Source organism: Arachis duranensis, chromosome 7 (assembly GCF_000817695.3).
Source record: "Arachis duranensis cultivar V14167 chromosome 7, aradu.V14167.gnm2.J7QH, whole genome shotgun sequence".
In the NCBI taxonomy this organism is placed as follows: domain Eukaryota; kingdom Viridiplantae; phylum Streptophyta; class Magnoliopsida; order Fabales; family Fabaceae; genus Arachis; species Arachis duranensis.
Genome location: NC_029778.3, coordinates 71,154,022 through 71,169,918, shown reverse-complemented (window position 1 = coordinate 71,169,918; position 15,897 = coordinate 71,154,022). Strand labels below are relative to the sequence as shown.

Sequence of the window (15,897 nt, the reverse complement as noted above, 5' to 3'; positions counted from 1 at the left end):
ACCATAATCATACATATAGCATAGGTTCTTGCATTGTAACGACAGGACACCAAAACGTACAAAAGGAGCCGGAAGATTTTTAGCTGTGGAAGCAGTTAGCAAAGTCCGACATAGCTATCATCTTATTGGTTATTATTAGCACTCATTGACTTATAAAAGTCATATAATTTCATATTCCAAAGTTCACACCATGCATTCACACACATTCAGTATTTCCCTTTATAAATCAACATCCTAAGACTAGTAGTGTTTGCAAGTGGAAATAAAACCCTTCTACTTATTCTCACATTGATCAATTCTTAAAATTTGTTCATATTCTTCAATATGGCAATTGATGAGGTGGTTCTGCTTGATTTTTGGTCGAGCCCTTTTGGTTTGAGGGCAAGGATTACACTTGCTGAAAAGGGTATTAAGTATGAGTACAAAGAAGAAGACCTGAGGAATAAGAGCAGTCTTCTCCTTGAGATGAACCCGGTTCACAAGAAAATACCGGTTCTCATCCACAATGGGAAATCTATTTGTGAGTCTCTTAATATTGTTCAATATATTGATGAAGTGTGGAGTGATAGATCTCCTTTGTTGCCTTCTGATCCTTATCAAAGAGCTCAGGCTAGATTTTGGGCTGACTATGTTGACAAGAAGGTACTTTTTTTTTTCATTATATTTGTTGCACTATGGCTAATTCGTAAATACTTTTATAAGTAAAAAGTATTGTATTCTTGGTTAATTAAACAAATTTTAGCTCTTTATTTATTATATTATTATTGGTTCGGATTTAGAGTTTGAAATTTAGAATTTAAAATTTAAGGTTTATCATTTAGGATTTAATATTTTGACTTTAAGATTTAAATTTAAATTTCAAATTTAAAATTTTAATTTTAAGATTTAAATTTTAGAATTTAAAGAGTACTACGATCCTTTTTTTTTTTTCTAAACGCATTAACATTCTACACTATATATATAATATAATGATGATTTATCATCATTATTCATTTTGATTTTTGGTCTAGACTAATTCAATTTAAATAAAAATTTGACTGAACTAAAATATCTGGCAATGACTAATTAAATCTTATTTCGTAGAAATTGCATTTAATTTGGATAATATTAAATAGGTAGAAACTTACATATAATTATCCTGCGAAATTGATAGTTGAGAATTGTTAGATGATAATTTAGTCAAATCTATTAAATCATCTAACGACTTTCAACTTTACATGATTACAACTGCATGTGAGTGTTCATCTATTAAATAATATATTGTTTTTATTTGTATGTTTATAATTATTTTTGTAATGATTTTAATCTTGCGTGATTGATCCATGATCTATCACTATGTAATTTGGAAATATCCTATCTATGTGAAAATAGGCAAAAAGTGTGTTAATACATATCATTTGCAATTTTTCTGTCATACAGATCTCTCGCATTTATATGATGTAATATATCAAGTGTGTTAATCCTCACAATGTCAAATAGGTTTTCCCTGCTCAGAAGAAGTTAGCTTTTGCGACAAAAGAAGAAAAAGAATCTGCAGAGAAAGAATTCTTGGATGCCCTTAAATTGTTGGAGGAGCAATTGGGTGACAAGGATTATTTTGGAGGAGACAAGTTTGATTTTGTGGACATAGCATTTGCTCCATACTATAGTTTTTTCAAAATTTACGAGATTGTTGGGAACTTCAAAATGGAAGAAGAGTTCCCTAAGATTTGTGCTTGGGCGAAGAGGTGCATGCAAAAGGAAAGTGTTTCCATGTCTCTCCCTGACTCGCAAAAGGTCCTTGAGTTTTTTATGGAGATGAGGAAGAACTTCTTAGGAACAGAGTAGGTTTGAGGACCTAATGGTCATAAAACAAGTTTGCTTGCTTCACTTTTCAATTGTTTCTGTAATAACAACCCATAAAAGGTAAATAAAAGTTTATCTAATAAAATGGCACTTAGATGGTTGGAGCCCTGGTTTAAGTGGCACATCATGTGCTTCCCAAACAACTATATTTGAGTTTGAACTTAGCTGAAGTCAGAAGTGGAAAATAATCCATGTAGTATGTGTGTGTATAATGTGAGTGTGTTGTGTAGTATTTAAGAATTCATAGTAACTTCTATTTTAATAATACTATTTTTATAGATGTTTTTTTTTTCTGTTATAATTTTACATAGATATGTGAAGGATTACCATGTGTTCATAACACACAGTAGAAGAAAAATAAGGTAATTCTAAAGATCTATTTTGTGCTTAAACTTTATTCCAATAAACAATATATAATATAGATCACATCTAAATACCTTTAGACGCTTTAATAAAAAACTTTATTCTCCTTCGATGGTACGAAGGCGCTATGCGTATCCACACCGAGACCAACCTTTGTTGTCAACTCCTTGACCAATGGACATCTGATCTAAATTGAGAAACCTCTTGCAACTCTTTGCACGCCATAAAATTCTTCTCCAAGAATCAGGCTCACATACATTTATGTGTGTAGAGGTAAAGGAATAAAACCCTTGTGTTTTACTCTCACACATTTTCTCTACTCTTGATACACATATATATAGTATGAGATTTGTTAGAAATTCTAAATCTGAATCCTTCAAATTTATGAATCATATCATAACTTAATTTGAAACAAAATCAGTTAGGATCTCATCCAAATTTAGAAATAGAATAACTAATTATTCTCAAATCTCATTTAATATTTTCAATTATCATACTATTATTATATTCTTGGTGCTAGTAAAAAATATAATAATATTTCATTTGAATTAATATAATTATGTATTTGATCAAATCAAAATAATAATTAAATAATTCTATAGCAAAGATTAGAACACTCGTTAGTGTGTGACCCCATAGGTTCAATACTAAGCGGGTAGTAAATTAGTCGTACTAAATTTATTAATCAAGGTTGGCGTCTAGTAACACTCCTCAACGATCCGATAGTATGAAGTAACATATTTTTATTAAGAACCTTAGAAGAATAAAGTATAATTCCTTCCATCTTTCTAGCTCTTAGTTAACCCTTAGAGTATGGTTTAATTGTCAAACTCTAATTTGTTACCATTATTATAATGAACTGAATGACTTAAGAAACTATTTCTTCATTCGTTCAATCTCCTTGACCAAGGTTTTATTCATCTCAGTCATTATAATCATAGAGCTCAAACTCTTTACGGAGAGTTGACGGATTTCTTATTGACTAATCATTAATTCTACAAGTATTTAAATTATACCCAATATCCATTCAACTAGCACCCTAGGGTATTAGGTGTCCGGAATCAAAGTATAATAAATACATTGTTAATTATTATGATAGTCACAGGTCAAAGAAAACTCTATTACTATGTTCATCTTGAGAATATCCTATTGACAAATATGCGGTAATTATAACCATTAAGAATTCTCAAAGTGAGTCAGTTCAATGGTCATATATCTATATGCACTATATATATATATAATTTAATAAATGAGATCTATTACTTTTCATCCAATGAAGACCATTATATATATATTGGTCTTTCCGGATTATTAATGTCCTTTTTAATAATCCTATGACCAAGAACAATTTAGATTAAATTATAAAAGATTTATCTCTCAATATTATGATCATTATCACAATGATAAATCTCTAAATTTAATCAAGAACCTTATTATATTAACATTTTAATATAATAACAATAACAAATTATTTGACACATGATTGATTGGATTGTGGTCATACTCCTTATTCCCAACAATCTCCCACTTGCACGAGAGCCAATCATGATAGATTGGATCTTGGGCATATTATTATCTCAATAATCTCCCACTTGCACTAGAGCCAATCAATCATCTATATAATTTTTCAATGCACATTTGTGTTTGTCAAAACACCTTTGCTCTTGAGCATGCTTGTTTGACCTTTTGTAAAATACACTTAATGTATAATAAATATCACGTTTTCTCAAAACATGAAATCTCTCACTATAATAGTGCATAATTTTATTTTAAGGACAATCCTTATTAAACTTGATTATAAAAAATTTAAGTAACCATTAGATCTATCTTTATAGAATTGTATCATGATACAAACAGGTTACTTTTTCAAAAAGTTAGTTTGACAATCAAACTTTTTATACTTTCAGGAGAAAGTATATCCTCTATTGAGTGGTATACAATTCTAATAAAAGTAATTGCACTCTCACTCTTTCTTTAAGATGTAATTCCTTTTTTAAAAAAGTTTAACCGCTTATCACAAATACTTTATCTTAAGAAGGGTGATAGAAATAATACTCATTATTTCTTTAGGATAACCAATAAATCTCATTTATCAGACCTAATTTTCATTCTATTGTTGTGCAATCTCTTAACACATATAAGACATCTCCAAATTTTAATGTTCTTGAGTTTAGGCTTATGCCATTTCCATATCTCATATAAGTAAAAATATTGATTTAGTGAAAAATTTGTTAATTTAGCAACATTTCTAAAATATAGTCCAAATATTTAACAAACAATGATACTCAACTAAATCAAATTTTATATTTTTTAAACATTATAAGGTACATAGAGTACTAATATTTGTGCATTAAGAGAATCTTATTCTCTATTCAATAGAATATCAATTAGATAATTAGAGATTTTACTTTAAACTTTTATAATAAAAATACTCAATATCTTTATTATTGGTCAAACCAATCCTTAAAGAGCAATTTTGATACGCATTCTCAATACTCATATTGAGCTTTTCCAAGAAAACCACAAACTTTACTCATATTAGGGCCAATTATAAATTGTTTGTAACAAAATAAATCTCTAAAATTGCTTGTAAGAACAATTCTCGCTAAAGCCATTTGGCTAATAGCATTCTAACTTCTAAAGTTGTTTAATTCAAAATATATTGCCCAATACTCCCACTAGTTTAAATAAAATCTTTGATAGTCATACTATCTTACTTGGGTCACTAGACATCTTCTCAAGATGTTCAATAATAAATAATAGGTATATGCTTTTAAAATTAGAACTCATGGTTGTTAAAACAACCTATATTATAGTAAAATAATATTTTAGATACTTCACAAGTGTTGACTATTCTATCACCAATTTTATTGGACAATATTTTTTCAATAGGATTATCATGTCCATGAAACCCTTTTATACATAAGAATAATTCTCAATGTATAGCCACTTTATTACTTTTAAGTATGCCATACGAAAGATGGACATATTTAAAAATTTAAAATATGAAAATAAATCAAGAAATCTATATTTCTGACAAAATTATGTAGAATCACGAATGAGTATCTTGGTTTTCAAGTTATTACTCATCACTATTCCAAATAAACATGATTAAATTGTATCTCATACAATTATAATCCCAAATAATTATCTGGTTGTCAGACAATTATTTAACTGAATTATATTTTATACCCCTAGGTTGTCTAGGTTCAAGTATAAAATTAATTTTCCTTATATATCATCATATGCATAAATAAATTCTATCTTTGAGTACAAGTCTCCTGATTGTCAGGTTGCTCCTTGTAAACAAGAGATAAATTTATTTTTGGTAAACTCCTAACTTTTAGGATTCATCTCCATTGTTAGAGAATTTTTTTTATCAGTACTCATAGATAAAATTTTATACTCCCAGGTTGTCTAGGCAAATATAAAATTAAATCCCTAATACATCAAATGTATGTACTGATTATTATCTTGAAAATAAAACTCCTGGTTGTCAGGCCACTCTTTATAAGCAAGAACATTAGAAGAACTAATTTCTAAAATTATAGTGTTCAAAACACATCAATCAAACTAAAGTTTGATTTTTCATGTACTAACATTTAGCCATAAAAAATTATCAAATCAAATTTGACCTTTATATATACACTTATATATATAAAAACAAACAAGAGATACTTTACATCTTATTCCTTTTATTGTGATCAAAATCACAATAAAATTTAATAAACAAATAAAATCAAACAAAATATTTGATTATAAATATAACTTTTATATTAAAAAAGATAATTTAATCATAATTAAATAATTAAAATAAATTAACTATTAATTTATTAAAAAAAACCATCTCAATAAAAATAAATACATCATATGCTTAAAAACAATTTGAATTAATCCTATTAATTCACAAACTTTAAGAAAATAGGAATAAAAATTTAAACACAAAAAAGACCAAAGCTCTACTACCACTGAAGAATTACCATGTGTTCATAACACGCAGCGGAAGAAAAATAATGTAATCCTAAAGATCTATTTTGTGCTTAAACTTTATTCCAATAAACAATATATAATATAGATCACATCTAAATACCTTTAGACGCTTTAATAAAAAACTTTATTCTCCTTCGATGGTACGAAGGCGCTATGCGTATCCACACCGAGACCAACCTTTGCTGTCAACTCCTTGACCAATGGACATCTGATCTAAATTGAGAAACCTCTTGCAACTCTTTGCACGCCATAAAATTCTTCTCCAAGAATCAGGCTCACATACATTTATGTGTGTAGAGGTAAAGGAATAAAACCCTTGTGTTTTACTCTCACACATTTTCTCTACTCTTGATACACATATATATAGTATGAGATTTGTTACTAATTTTAAATTTGATTCTCAATTTAAATTTAAATCATATCTTGAAATTCTAAATCTGAATCCTTCAAATTTATGAATCATATCATAACTTAATTTGAAACAAAATCAGTTAGGATCTCATCCAAATTTAGAAATAGAATAACTAATTATTCTCAAATCTCATTTAATATTCTCAATTATCATCATTATAATCATAGAGCTCAAACTCTTTACCGAGAGTTGACGGATTTCTTATTGACTAATCATTAATTCTACAAGTATTTAAATTATACCCAATATCCATTCAACTAGCACCCTAGGGTATTAGGTGTCCGGAATCAAAGTATAATAAATACATTGTTAATTACTATGACAGTCGCAGGTCAAAGGAAACTCTATTACTATGTTCATCTTGAGAATATCCTATTGACAAATATGCGGTAATTATAACCATTAAGAATTCTCAAAGTGAGTCAGTTCAATGGTCATATATCTATATGCACTATATATATATATAATTTAATAAATGAGATCTATTACTTTTCATCCAATGAAGACCATTATATATATATTGGTCTTTCCGGATTATTAATGTCCTTTTTAATAATCCTATGACCAAGAACAATTTAGATTAAATTATAAAAGATTTATCTCTCAATATTATGATCATTATCACAATGATAAATCTCTAAATTTAATCAAGAACCTTATTATATTAACATTTTAATATAATAACAATAACAAATTATTTGACACATGATTGATTGGATTGTGGTCATACTCCTTATTCCCAACAATCTCCCACTTGCACGAGAGCCAATCATGATAGATTGGATCTTGGGCATATTATTATCTCAATAATCTCCCACTTGCACTAGAGCCAATCAATCATCTATATAATTTTTCAATGCACATTTGTGTTTGTCAAAACACCTTTGCTCTTGAGCATGCTTGTTTGACCTTTTGTAAAATACACTTAATGTATAATAAATATCACGTTTTCTCAAAACATGAAATCTCTCACTATAATAGTGCATAATTTTATTTTAAGGACAATCCTTATTAAACTTGATTATAAAAAATTTAAGTAACCATTAGATCTATCTTTATAGAATTGTATCATGATACAAACAGGTTACTTTTTCAAAAAGTTAGTTTGACAATCAAACTTTTTATACTTTCAGGAGAAAGTATATCCTCTATTGAGTGGTATACAATTCTAATAAAAGTAATTGCACTCTCACTCTTTCTTTAAGATGTAATTCCTTTTTTAAAAAAGTTTAACCGCTTATCACAAATACTTTATCTTAAGAAGGGTGATAGAAATAATACTCATTATTTCTTTAGGATAACCAATAAATCTCATTTATCAGACCTAATTTTCATTCTATTGTTGTGCAATCTCTTAACACATATAAGACATCTCCAAATTTTAATGTTCTTGAGTTTAGGCTTATGCCATTTCCATATCTCATATAAGTAAAAATATTGATTTAGTGAAAAATTTGTTAATTTAGCAACATTTCTAAAATATAGTCCAAATATTTAACAAACAATGATACTCAACTAAATCAAATTTTATATTTTTTAAACATTATAAGGTACATAGAGTACTAATATTTGTGCATTAAGAGAATCTTATTCTCTATTCAATAGAATATCAATTAGATAATTAGAGATTTTACTTTAAACTTTTATAATAAAAATACTCAATATCTTTATTATTGGTCAAACCAATCCTTAAAGAGCAATTTTGATACGCATTCTCAATACTCATATTGAGCTTTTCCAAGAAAACCACAAACTTTACTCATATTAGGGCCAATTATAAATTGTTTGTAACAAAATAAATCTCTAAAATTGCTTGTAAGAACAATTCTCGCTAAAGCCATTTGGCTAATGGCATTCCAACTTCTAAAGTTGTTTAATTCAAAATATATTGCCCAATACTCCCACTAGTTTAAATAAAATCTTTGATAGTCATACTATCTTACTTTGGGCACCATACATTTTCTCAAGATGTTCAATAATAAATAATAGGTATATGCTTTTAAAATTAGAACTCATGGTTGTTAAAACAACCTATATTATAGTAAAATAATATTTTAGATACTTCACAAGTGTTGACTATTCTATCACCAATTTTATTGGACAATATTTTTTCAATAGGATTATCATGTCCATGAAACCCTTTTATACATAAGAATAATTCTCAATGTATAGCCACTTTATTACTTTTAAGTATGCCATACGAAAGATGGACATATTTAAAAATTTAAAATATGAAAATAAATCAAGAAATCTATATTTCTAGCAAAATTATTTAGAATCGTGAATGAGTACCTTGGTTGTCAAGTATTCCAAATAAACATGATTAAATTGTATCACATACAATTATAATCCCAAATAATTATCTAGTTGTCAGACAATTATTTAACTGAATTATATTTTATACCCCTAGGTTGTCTAGGTTCAAGTATAAAATTAATTTTCCTTATATATCATCATATGCATAAATAAATTCTATCTTTGAGTACAAGTCTCCTGATTGTCAGGTTGCTCCTTGTAAACAAGAGATAAATTTATTTTTGGTAAACTCCTAACTTTTAGGATTCATCTCCATTGTTAGAGAATTTTTTTTATCAGTACTCATAGATAAAATTTTATACTCCCAGGTTGTCTAGGTAAATATAAAATTAAATCCCTAATACATCAAATGTATGTACTGATTATTATCTTGAAAATAAAACTCCTGGTTGTCAGGCCACTCTTTATAAGCAAGAACATTAGAAAAACTAATTTCTAAAATTATAGTGTTCAAAACACATCAATCAAACTAAAGTTTGATTTTTCATGTACTAACATTTAGCCATAAAAAATTATCAAATCAAATTTGACCTTTATATATACACTTATATATATAAAAACAAACAAGAGATACTTTACATCTTATTCCTTTTATTGTGATCAAAATCACAATAAAATTTAATAAACAAATAAAATCAAACAAAATATTTGATTATAAATATAACTTTTATATTAAAAAAGATAATTTAATCATAATTAAATAATTAAAATAAATTAACTATTAATTTATTAAAAAAAACCATCTCAATAAAAATAAATACATCATATGCTTAAAAACAATTTGAATTAATCCTATTAATTCACAAACTTTAAGAAAATAGGAATAAAAATTTAAACACAAAAAAGACCAAAGCTCTACTACCACTGAAGAATTACCATGTGTTCATAACACGCAGCGGAAGAAAAATAATGTAATCCTAAAGATCTATTTTGTGCTTAAACTTTATTCCAATAAACAATATATAATATAGATCACATCTAAATACCTTTAGACGCTTTAATAAAAAACTTTATTCTCCTTCGATGGTACGAAGGCGCTATGCGTATCCACACCGAGACCAACCTTTGCTGTCAACTCCTTGACCAATGGACATCTGATCTAAATTGAGAAACCTCTTGCAACTCTTTGCACGCCATAAAATTCTTCTCCAAGAATCAGGCTCACATACATTTATGTGTGTAGAGGTAAAGGAATAAAACCCTTGTGTTTTACTCTCACACATTTTCTCTACTCTTGATACACATATATATAGTATGAGATTTGTTACTAATTTTAAATTTGATTCTCAATTTAAATTTAAATCATATCTTGAAATTCTAAATCTGAATCCTTCAAATTTATGAATCATATCATAACTTAATTTGAAACAAAATCAGTTAGGATCTCATCCAAATTTAGAAATAGAATAACTAATTATTCTCAAATCTCATTTAATATTTTCAATTATCATACTATTATTATATTCTTGGTGCTAGTAAAAAATATAATAATATTTCATTTGAATTAATATAATTATGTATTTGATCAAATCAAAATAATAATTAAATAATTCTATAGCAAAGATTAGAACACTCGTTAGTGTGTGACCCCATAGGTTCAATACTAAGCGGGTAGTAAATTAGTCGTACTAAATTTATTAATCAAGGTTGGCGTCTAGTAACACTCCTCAACGATCCGATAGTATGAAGTAACATATTTTTATTAAGAACCTTAGAAGAATAAAGTATAATTCCTTCCATCTTTCTAGCTCTTAGTTAACCCTTAGAGTATGGTTTAATTGTCAAACTCTAATTTGTTACCATTATTATAATGAACTGAATGACTTAAGAAACTATTTCTTCATTCGTTCAATCTCCTTGACCAAGGTTTTATTCATCTCAGTCATTATAATCATAGAGCTCAAACTCTTTACGGAGAGTTGACGGATTTCTTATTGACTAATCATTAATTCTACAAGTATTTAAATTATACCCAATATCCATTCAACTAGCACCCTAGGGTATTAGGTGTCCGGAATCAAAGTATAATAAATACATTGTTAATTATTATGATAGTCACAGGTCAAAGAAAACTCTATTACTATGAAAGGGTTTGGTGGTGAAAAATCTGTTCTTGGAGGTGTTGAGGTCTTGAGAGCTTGAGGAAAAGTGGTTTGGAAGTGCTCCGGTTGAGCTTAGAAAATCAGCTAAGGTATGGTCTCGGTTTCCCGTATCTAATATGTAATGTGGTAGGAAATACTTAGGCTAGAGGCCCTAAGATAGGCATTGAATTGTTGATGTTGTTGAATGGTTGAAATATATGATGTGTTCATATATGTGATGATGATTATTGATGCCTTGATGGTATGATGTACGAGAAATATGCATGTTGTGATATATGCTTGATGATTGGTTATGGTTGAATTGTGGATTGAACCATGTTGATGGTGAGCATGATATTGATTGTGTACAATGATGATTTATTGGAATTGGTGTTGTTGAAAATTGGCATGAGGAAGAGTATATGATATGTCAATGTGTTTGAGTTTGAGCCACTTGGGTGAAGTGGGTTAAAATGATGGGATTAGTGATTTTGTAAATTGTGGTAAAGTGTCAATGTGTGAGTTGAGGAGGCTTGATGTTGAATTTGATATATTTTGATTGATTTCAAAGAAAAGGGATGAAATTAGCATGTTTTGATTGATTTTGAAAAGAGTTGAAAATTACTTGTTTTGAAAATAGCAGTTTGTGGTCTTGTATGAAAATATGGTTTTTGGGCATACTTTGACGGGACAAAACTTGGACTACGGATCTTTGTTTTGTGCCAAATTTGTTTAGAAATGAAATTGGATTCGGGATGTCCATGTCGTTCGAAGAACGGGTGAAAAACGATTTAAAATGAGGAAGTTATGTCCGTTGGAAGATTGGGGGTTGAATCTGTGAATTCTGCAGCTTTTAACTTAGAAAATTTTTAGCAGAATGACCCTCGCGCGTAGGCGCACTTGGCGCGTACGCGCCGTTCTTCCAGAAAGCGCCATCCACCGTGCGCATGATGTGCGCGGGAGCGCCGATGAGCTGCACCCAATGCCCAGCCATTTTTCAGAGGGTTGTGCCTGAACTGTGCCAGTTCTGTGCCTGGGGCACGAGAGTACCCACGCGTACGCGTCGATTGGCTAATTTTCAATCCACGCGTTAGCGTGCATGACGCATACGCGTCGATAAGTTTTGTGGCCATCCACGTGTGCGCGTGGAGTGCGCGTACGCGTGGCCCTGTTTTCATCCCAAAGTTGATTTTTGAGTTTTAAAAGCCAAATCTCATACTTCTAAGCCTCCGATCTCACCACTTATGTCTTAAATCATTATGATATGTCTAGCTATGAGAAGAAGGGCTAGTGAATGTGGTAACTTGCGAGTGAAGTAAGGGAAAAATGAATGATCAATGAGGATCAAGCATGATTATGTGAGAGGCAGAGGATGGTGGTGGAAGTGCTTGTTATGCCATGGGCTGAAAGGCCGTAATTGTTAATGAAACGGCTGGTTATGGATTTAACTGTGAGCCGGGTGGCTGGTTATGGATTTAACCGTGAGCCGGATGGCTAGATTATTGCCGTGTTACGGCGGAGCCATGATTATGGCCAAGTATAATGCATATATATGCTGTTGAATGAATTGTGAATGTTGCACTTCCATTATCGGAGATGAGAGTTTTCCTGGGAGAAAGCAGTGGCTAGTCACCACGTGCTCCAGGTTGAGACTTGAAGCTCTTTTGACCCTATGTCGTCAGGGTGGCCAGGCACTGTGAAAGCCCCGGATGAGCTCACCCCCATAAATATTCACCAGTGAGGGTGATGGATATGGATCATGATTATGATCAAGTTTATATTGAGTATAACTCGAGTTGGGGAGACACGACAGAGGGACAGTCCAATGGTTAGCTACCAGGACTTCTCGGGTTGGCTCTATAACCAACAGATGATATCATCAGCCACTAGGGATAGGCATTCATCATATGCATACTATATGAATTGTTTGAGATTGCCTATTTGACTGCATATTACTTGCTAATTGTCTAAATGCCTTAATCGTTCCTATTTGTATATTTCTTGTTTGATATAACTGTGTTTGCTATAATATACTCCTGCTGGTGGATGGGAGGTCTGAAGGAATTGGAAGGGGAAGTATTAGTTAGAATGAAGAACCTTTAGTCAGTCGCCACATATGGTTTATCTTGTTTATAAGCTTTGATATTATCTGGAGGAAGTTCTAGGATTGCCTTTGGCTTTCCTCTATTATTATGTATTATATATGTGGAAGCTGTTACCATGCTGGGGACCTCTGGTTCTCACCCATGCGGATTTTGTGGTTTTCAGATGCAGGACGTGAGGTTTCTCGCTGAGGCCTGCTGGAGACTTCTGGATTAGCGAAGCTCATTTGTTCTTGGGGACTCTGTTTTAGTTTATATGTTTTGCTTAGATACTTTTATCTCCATTAAATAATACAAACTGTGATGACTCCTCTTATGGGAGATTTTGGAGAATAGGTTTCTGTATTTGTGTCCTTTTGGGTTTCCTTTGGGGTTTTCCTTATTTTATCATATGTATATATTGCTATGCTCGGACCGATTATCTTCGCAGCCGGAGTTTGAGTCTTGATATTCCTGTTTTTGACACTCTTTTGTATATATATAATCTCGCGTTGGTTTATCCTTGTTCGTTACGTTATCGATCGGAGTGTTGCGCTTTTGAGTTGCGATTTTTTTGTTTATCCCTTTTTCTATAAAGGCTCCTAGTTATAATCAATCATTTATACTACTATACGTACTAAATTTTTATTTTAGAGGTCGTAATACCTTGCCATCTCTGAATTATGACTTAAGCATAAGACTCTGTATGGTGGGGTGTTACATTAGAGTGGTTGAAACTCCTTAAAATGCGCCTTCCTCGAAAGAAACTTCTAACTGCCTTGAATACATCCTTGCCCACAGTATCCCAGTAAGATTAGAAGAATTTAGCTGTTATCGCATCTTTCTCTGGAGCACTCTGCGCTTGTACATTTAAGGTAGCTTTCTTTACTTCCTCAAAAGAGACCAGATGTTGTAACCTACAGTTCATGCTAGCTGTAACCTTAGCTCAAATTCTAAGAAAAAAGTCCTAGGATCTGCCTGATTGGTGAAAGTAAAGATGCCCTTGAAATACTCCTCTGTCACCCCTGCGATGGCTGCATTAGAAGTATCCCACTCTCTATTCTCAGCCTTGAGTCTCTAAATCTTATTCCTCCTAGATCTAGCCTTACATTTTCGATGGAAGAAGCTAGTATTTTTGTCTTCTTCTTTTAGCCATTTAATTCTAGATTTATCCTTCCAATAGAGTCCTTCATTCAAGTAGGTCCTCTCTAATTTTTGCTCAAGTTCCATGATTTCAGGACCTCCCATTAAATCTGATGCCCTCATTTCTTCTAGCTACCCTGTAATTTCATTAATCTATTTTTTAGAGTTTGAAAGACTACTCCTTTGCCATGACCAGTCGATGGTCGAATGAGTTTAAGCTTTTAAGCTAGTCGAAACATGGGGGAGACTTCAATTTCTGTGTTCCAAACCTCACTAATCAAAATTTGGACTGAATCCTCCTCAAACCATCGGGTCTGGAATTGAAATCTTTTTTTTTTTGAACGTTCAGTTGGTGGATTAGTGTCAAAAAGGACAGAGGCATGGTCTGAACCCGTCTCGGACAATCTAAGAACTGCTGGATTAAGGAACAGTTACAGCCATGTTTCTCCCACTAAGATTCTCTCCAATCGTTCTTGAATCAATTCTCCTGCTCTCCGCCTATTACTCCAAGTGAAAGGTCTACCAATCATTCCCAAGTCAAGTAAAGCATTATCACCAATAAAATAATTAAAATCTACTATAGAAGACTGTGATTTAAGACTACTTCTACTTTTTTCACTTTGATCAACAATAGTATTAAAGTATACATGAGTTATCTTGTTGCTGTTGTAAGATTGTTGACACCTCTTGAAATTGTCTTGAACAGATCTATTCATGGCTGCTAAAAGGAACACTAACAAGATTTCATTCCACATTAATGGATGTGTCTCTCACTAAAGCCACGATGAAAAAATTTGAACTATCAATTATTTGCACTACCACATTGTTCCTCCAAGCTAGTGCTAAGCCTCCGGCGCTACCCATCGGATCAATAATCTTTCAATTTGTAAAACCACATGACCTTAACTTCATTTTCACTTGTCGAGATTAGTTTCCACTTGTCGAGATTGGTTTTTAGTTTCATATAGAAAAATAATCTCGGGGGAGTGGGATTGTGACATCCCTTTGAGATTGTGAATTGTCAAGAGTCTCTACAAACCCTGACAATTCCATGTAATGAGCTTCATATCTCTTCGGGTGCCATTGAACGGTTGGCACCCTCCACCCTCGTTTTAGCAATCATATCATCAACCATATAGATCTTCTTAGCCTCATTTTCATTTTTCTTCCCTTGATTTCTTCTTTTTATTCATCTGAACAGCTTACTTGAATCAGTCCCTTATCTAACAAGTTATTTTCCTTTAGAACCCCTGCTGGTCATTCCTTCATTACGTAAGTTCTGTAGGGCAGATCCATCAGTGTTCTTAGTACTAGTAATATCTTGCATGACTAATGCCTCACTAGTCTTCTCAATTGACTGTCAAACCACTTCCGAAAAATTATCATCCTCTTTATTACCTCCAAATGTCTCCATAGAGTTATTTTTTGTCCCTTTAACACTCAAGTTGAAAAAATTATCTATCAACCAGTTTGGAGTTAGCTTTTTTCTCGGTTGGAGAGTGCTTGAGTTTGAGTTATTGAAGCTGGAGTTATCACCAGTTCCTCCACATTCGATTCTCTTGCCCACTTGATCTGCTTTAACCCACTTGCCAATACGATCATGTTTAATAGCGCCCGCTAATGAATCCTCCATGAATTTAAAATAGTGTTTGGAATCATGTCCTAA

The 15,897-nt window shown here is 31.3% G+C and overlaps 1 protein-coding gene across 1 annotated transcript; it reads left to right on the top strand.

Annotated features, from left to right (window-relative positions):
* Window positions 1-242: 242 nt before the first annotated feature.
* Window positions 243-2,123, top strand: LOC107459586 (probable glutathione S-transferase). The gene is made up of 2 exons (XM_016077818.3): window positions 243-642; window positions 1,480-2,123. Exons 1-2 carry the CDS (start codon window positions 325-327, stop codon window positions 1,825-1,827), a joined length of 666 nt encoding a protein of 221 aa, XP_015933304.1. The 5' UTR covers window positions 243-324; the 3' UTR covers window positions 1,828-2,123.
* The last annotated feature ends 13,774 nt before the right edge of the window (window positions 2,124-15,897 follow it).

Excerpts from the sequence above, each read along its gene's own strand:
- LOC107459586 (XM_016077818.3), top strand. The coding sequence starts at position 325 with ATGGCAATTGATGAGGTGGTTCTGCTTGATTTTTGGTCGAGCCCTTTT. Across the intron at positions 643-1,479 it reads CTGACTATGTTGACAAGAAG|GTTTTCCCTGCTCAGAAGAA; the intron begins GTACTTTTTTTT and ends AATGTCAAATAG.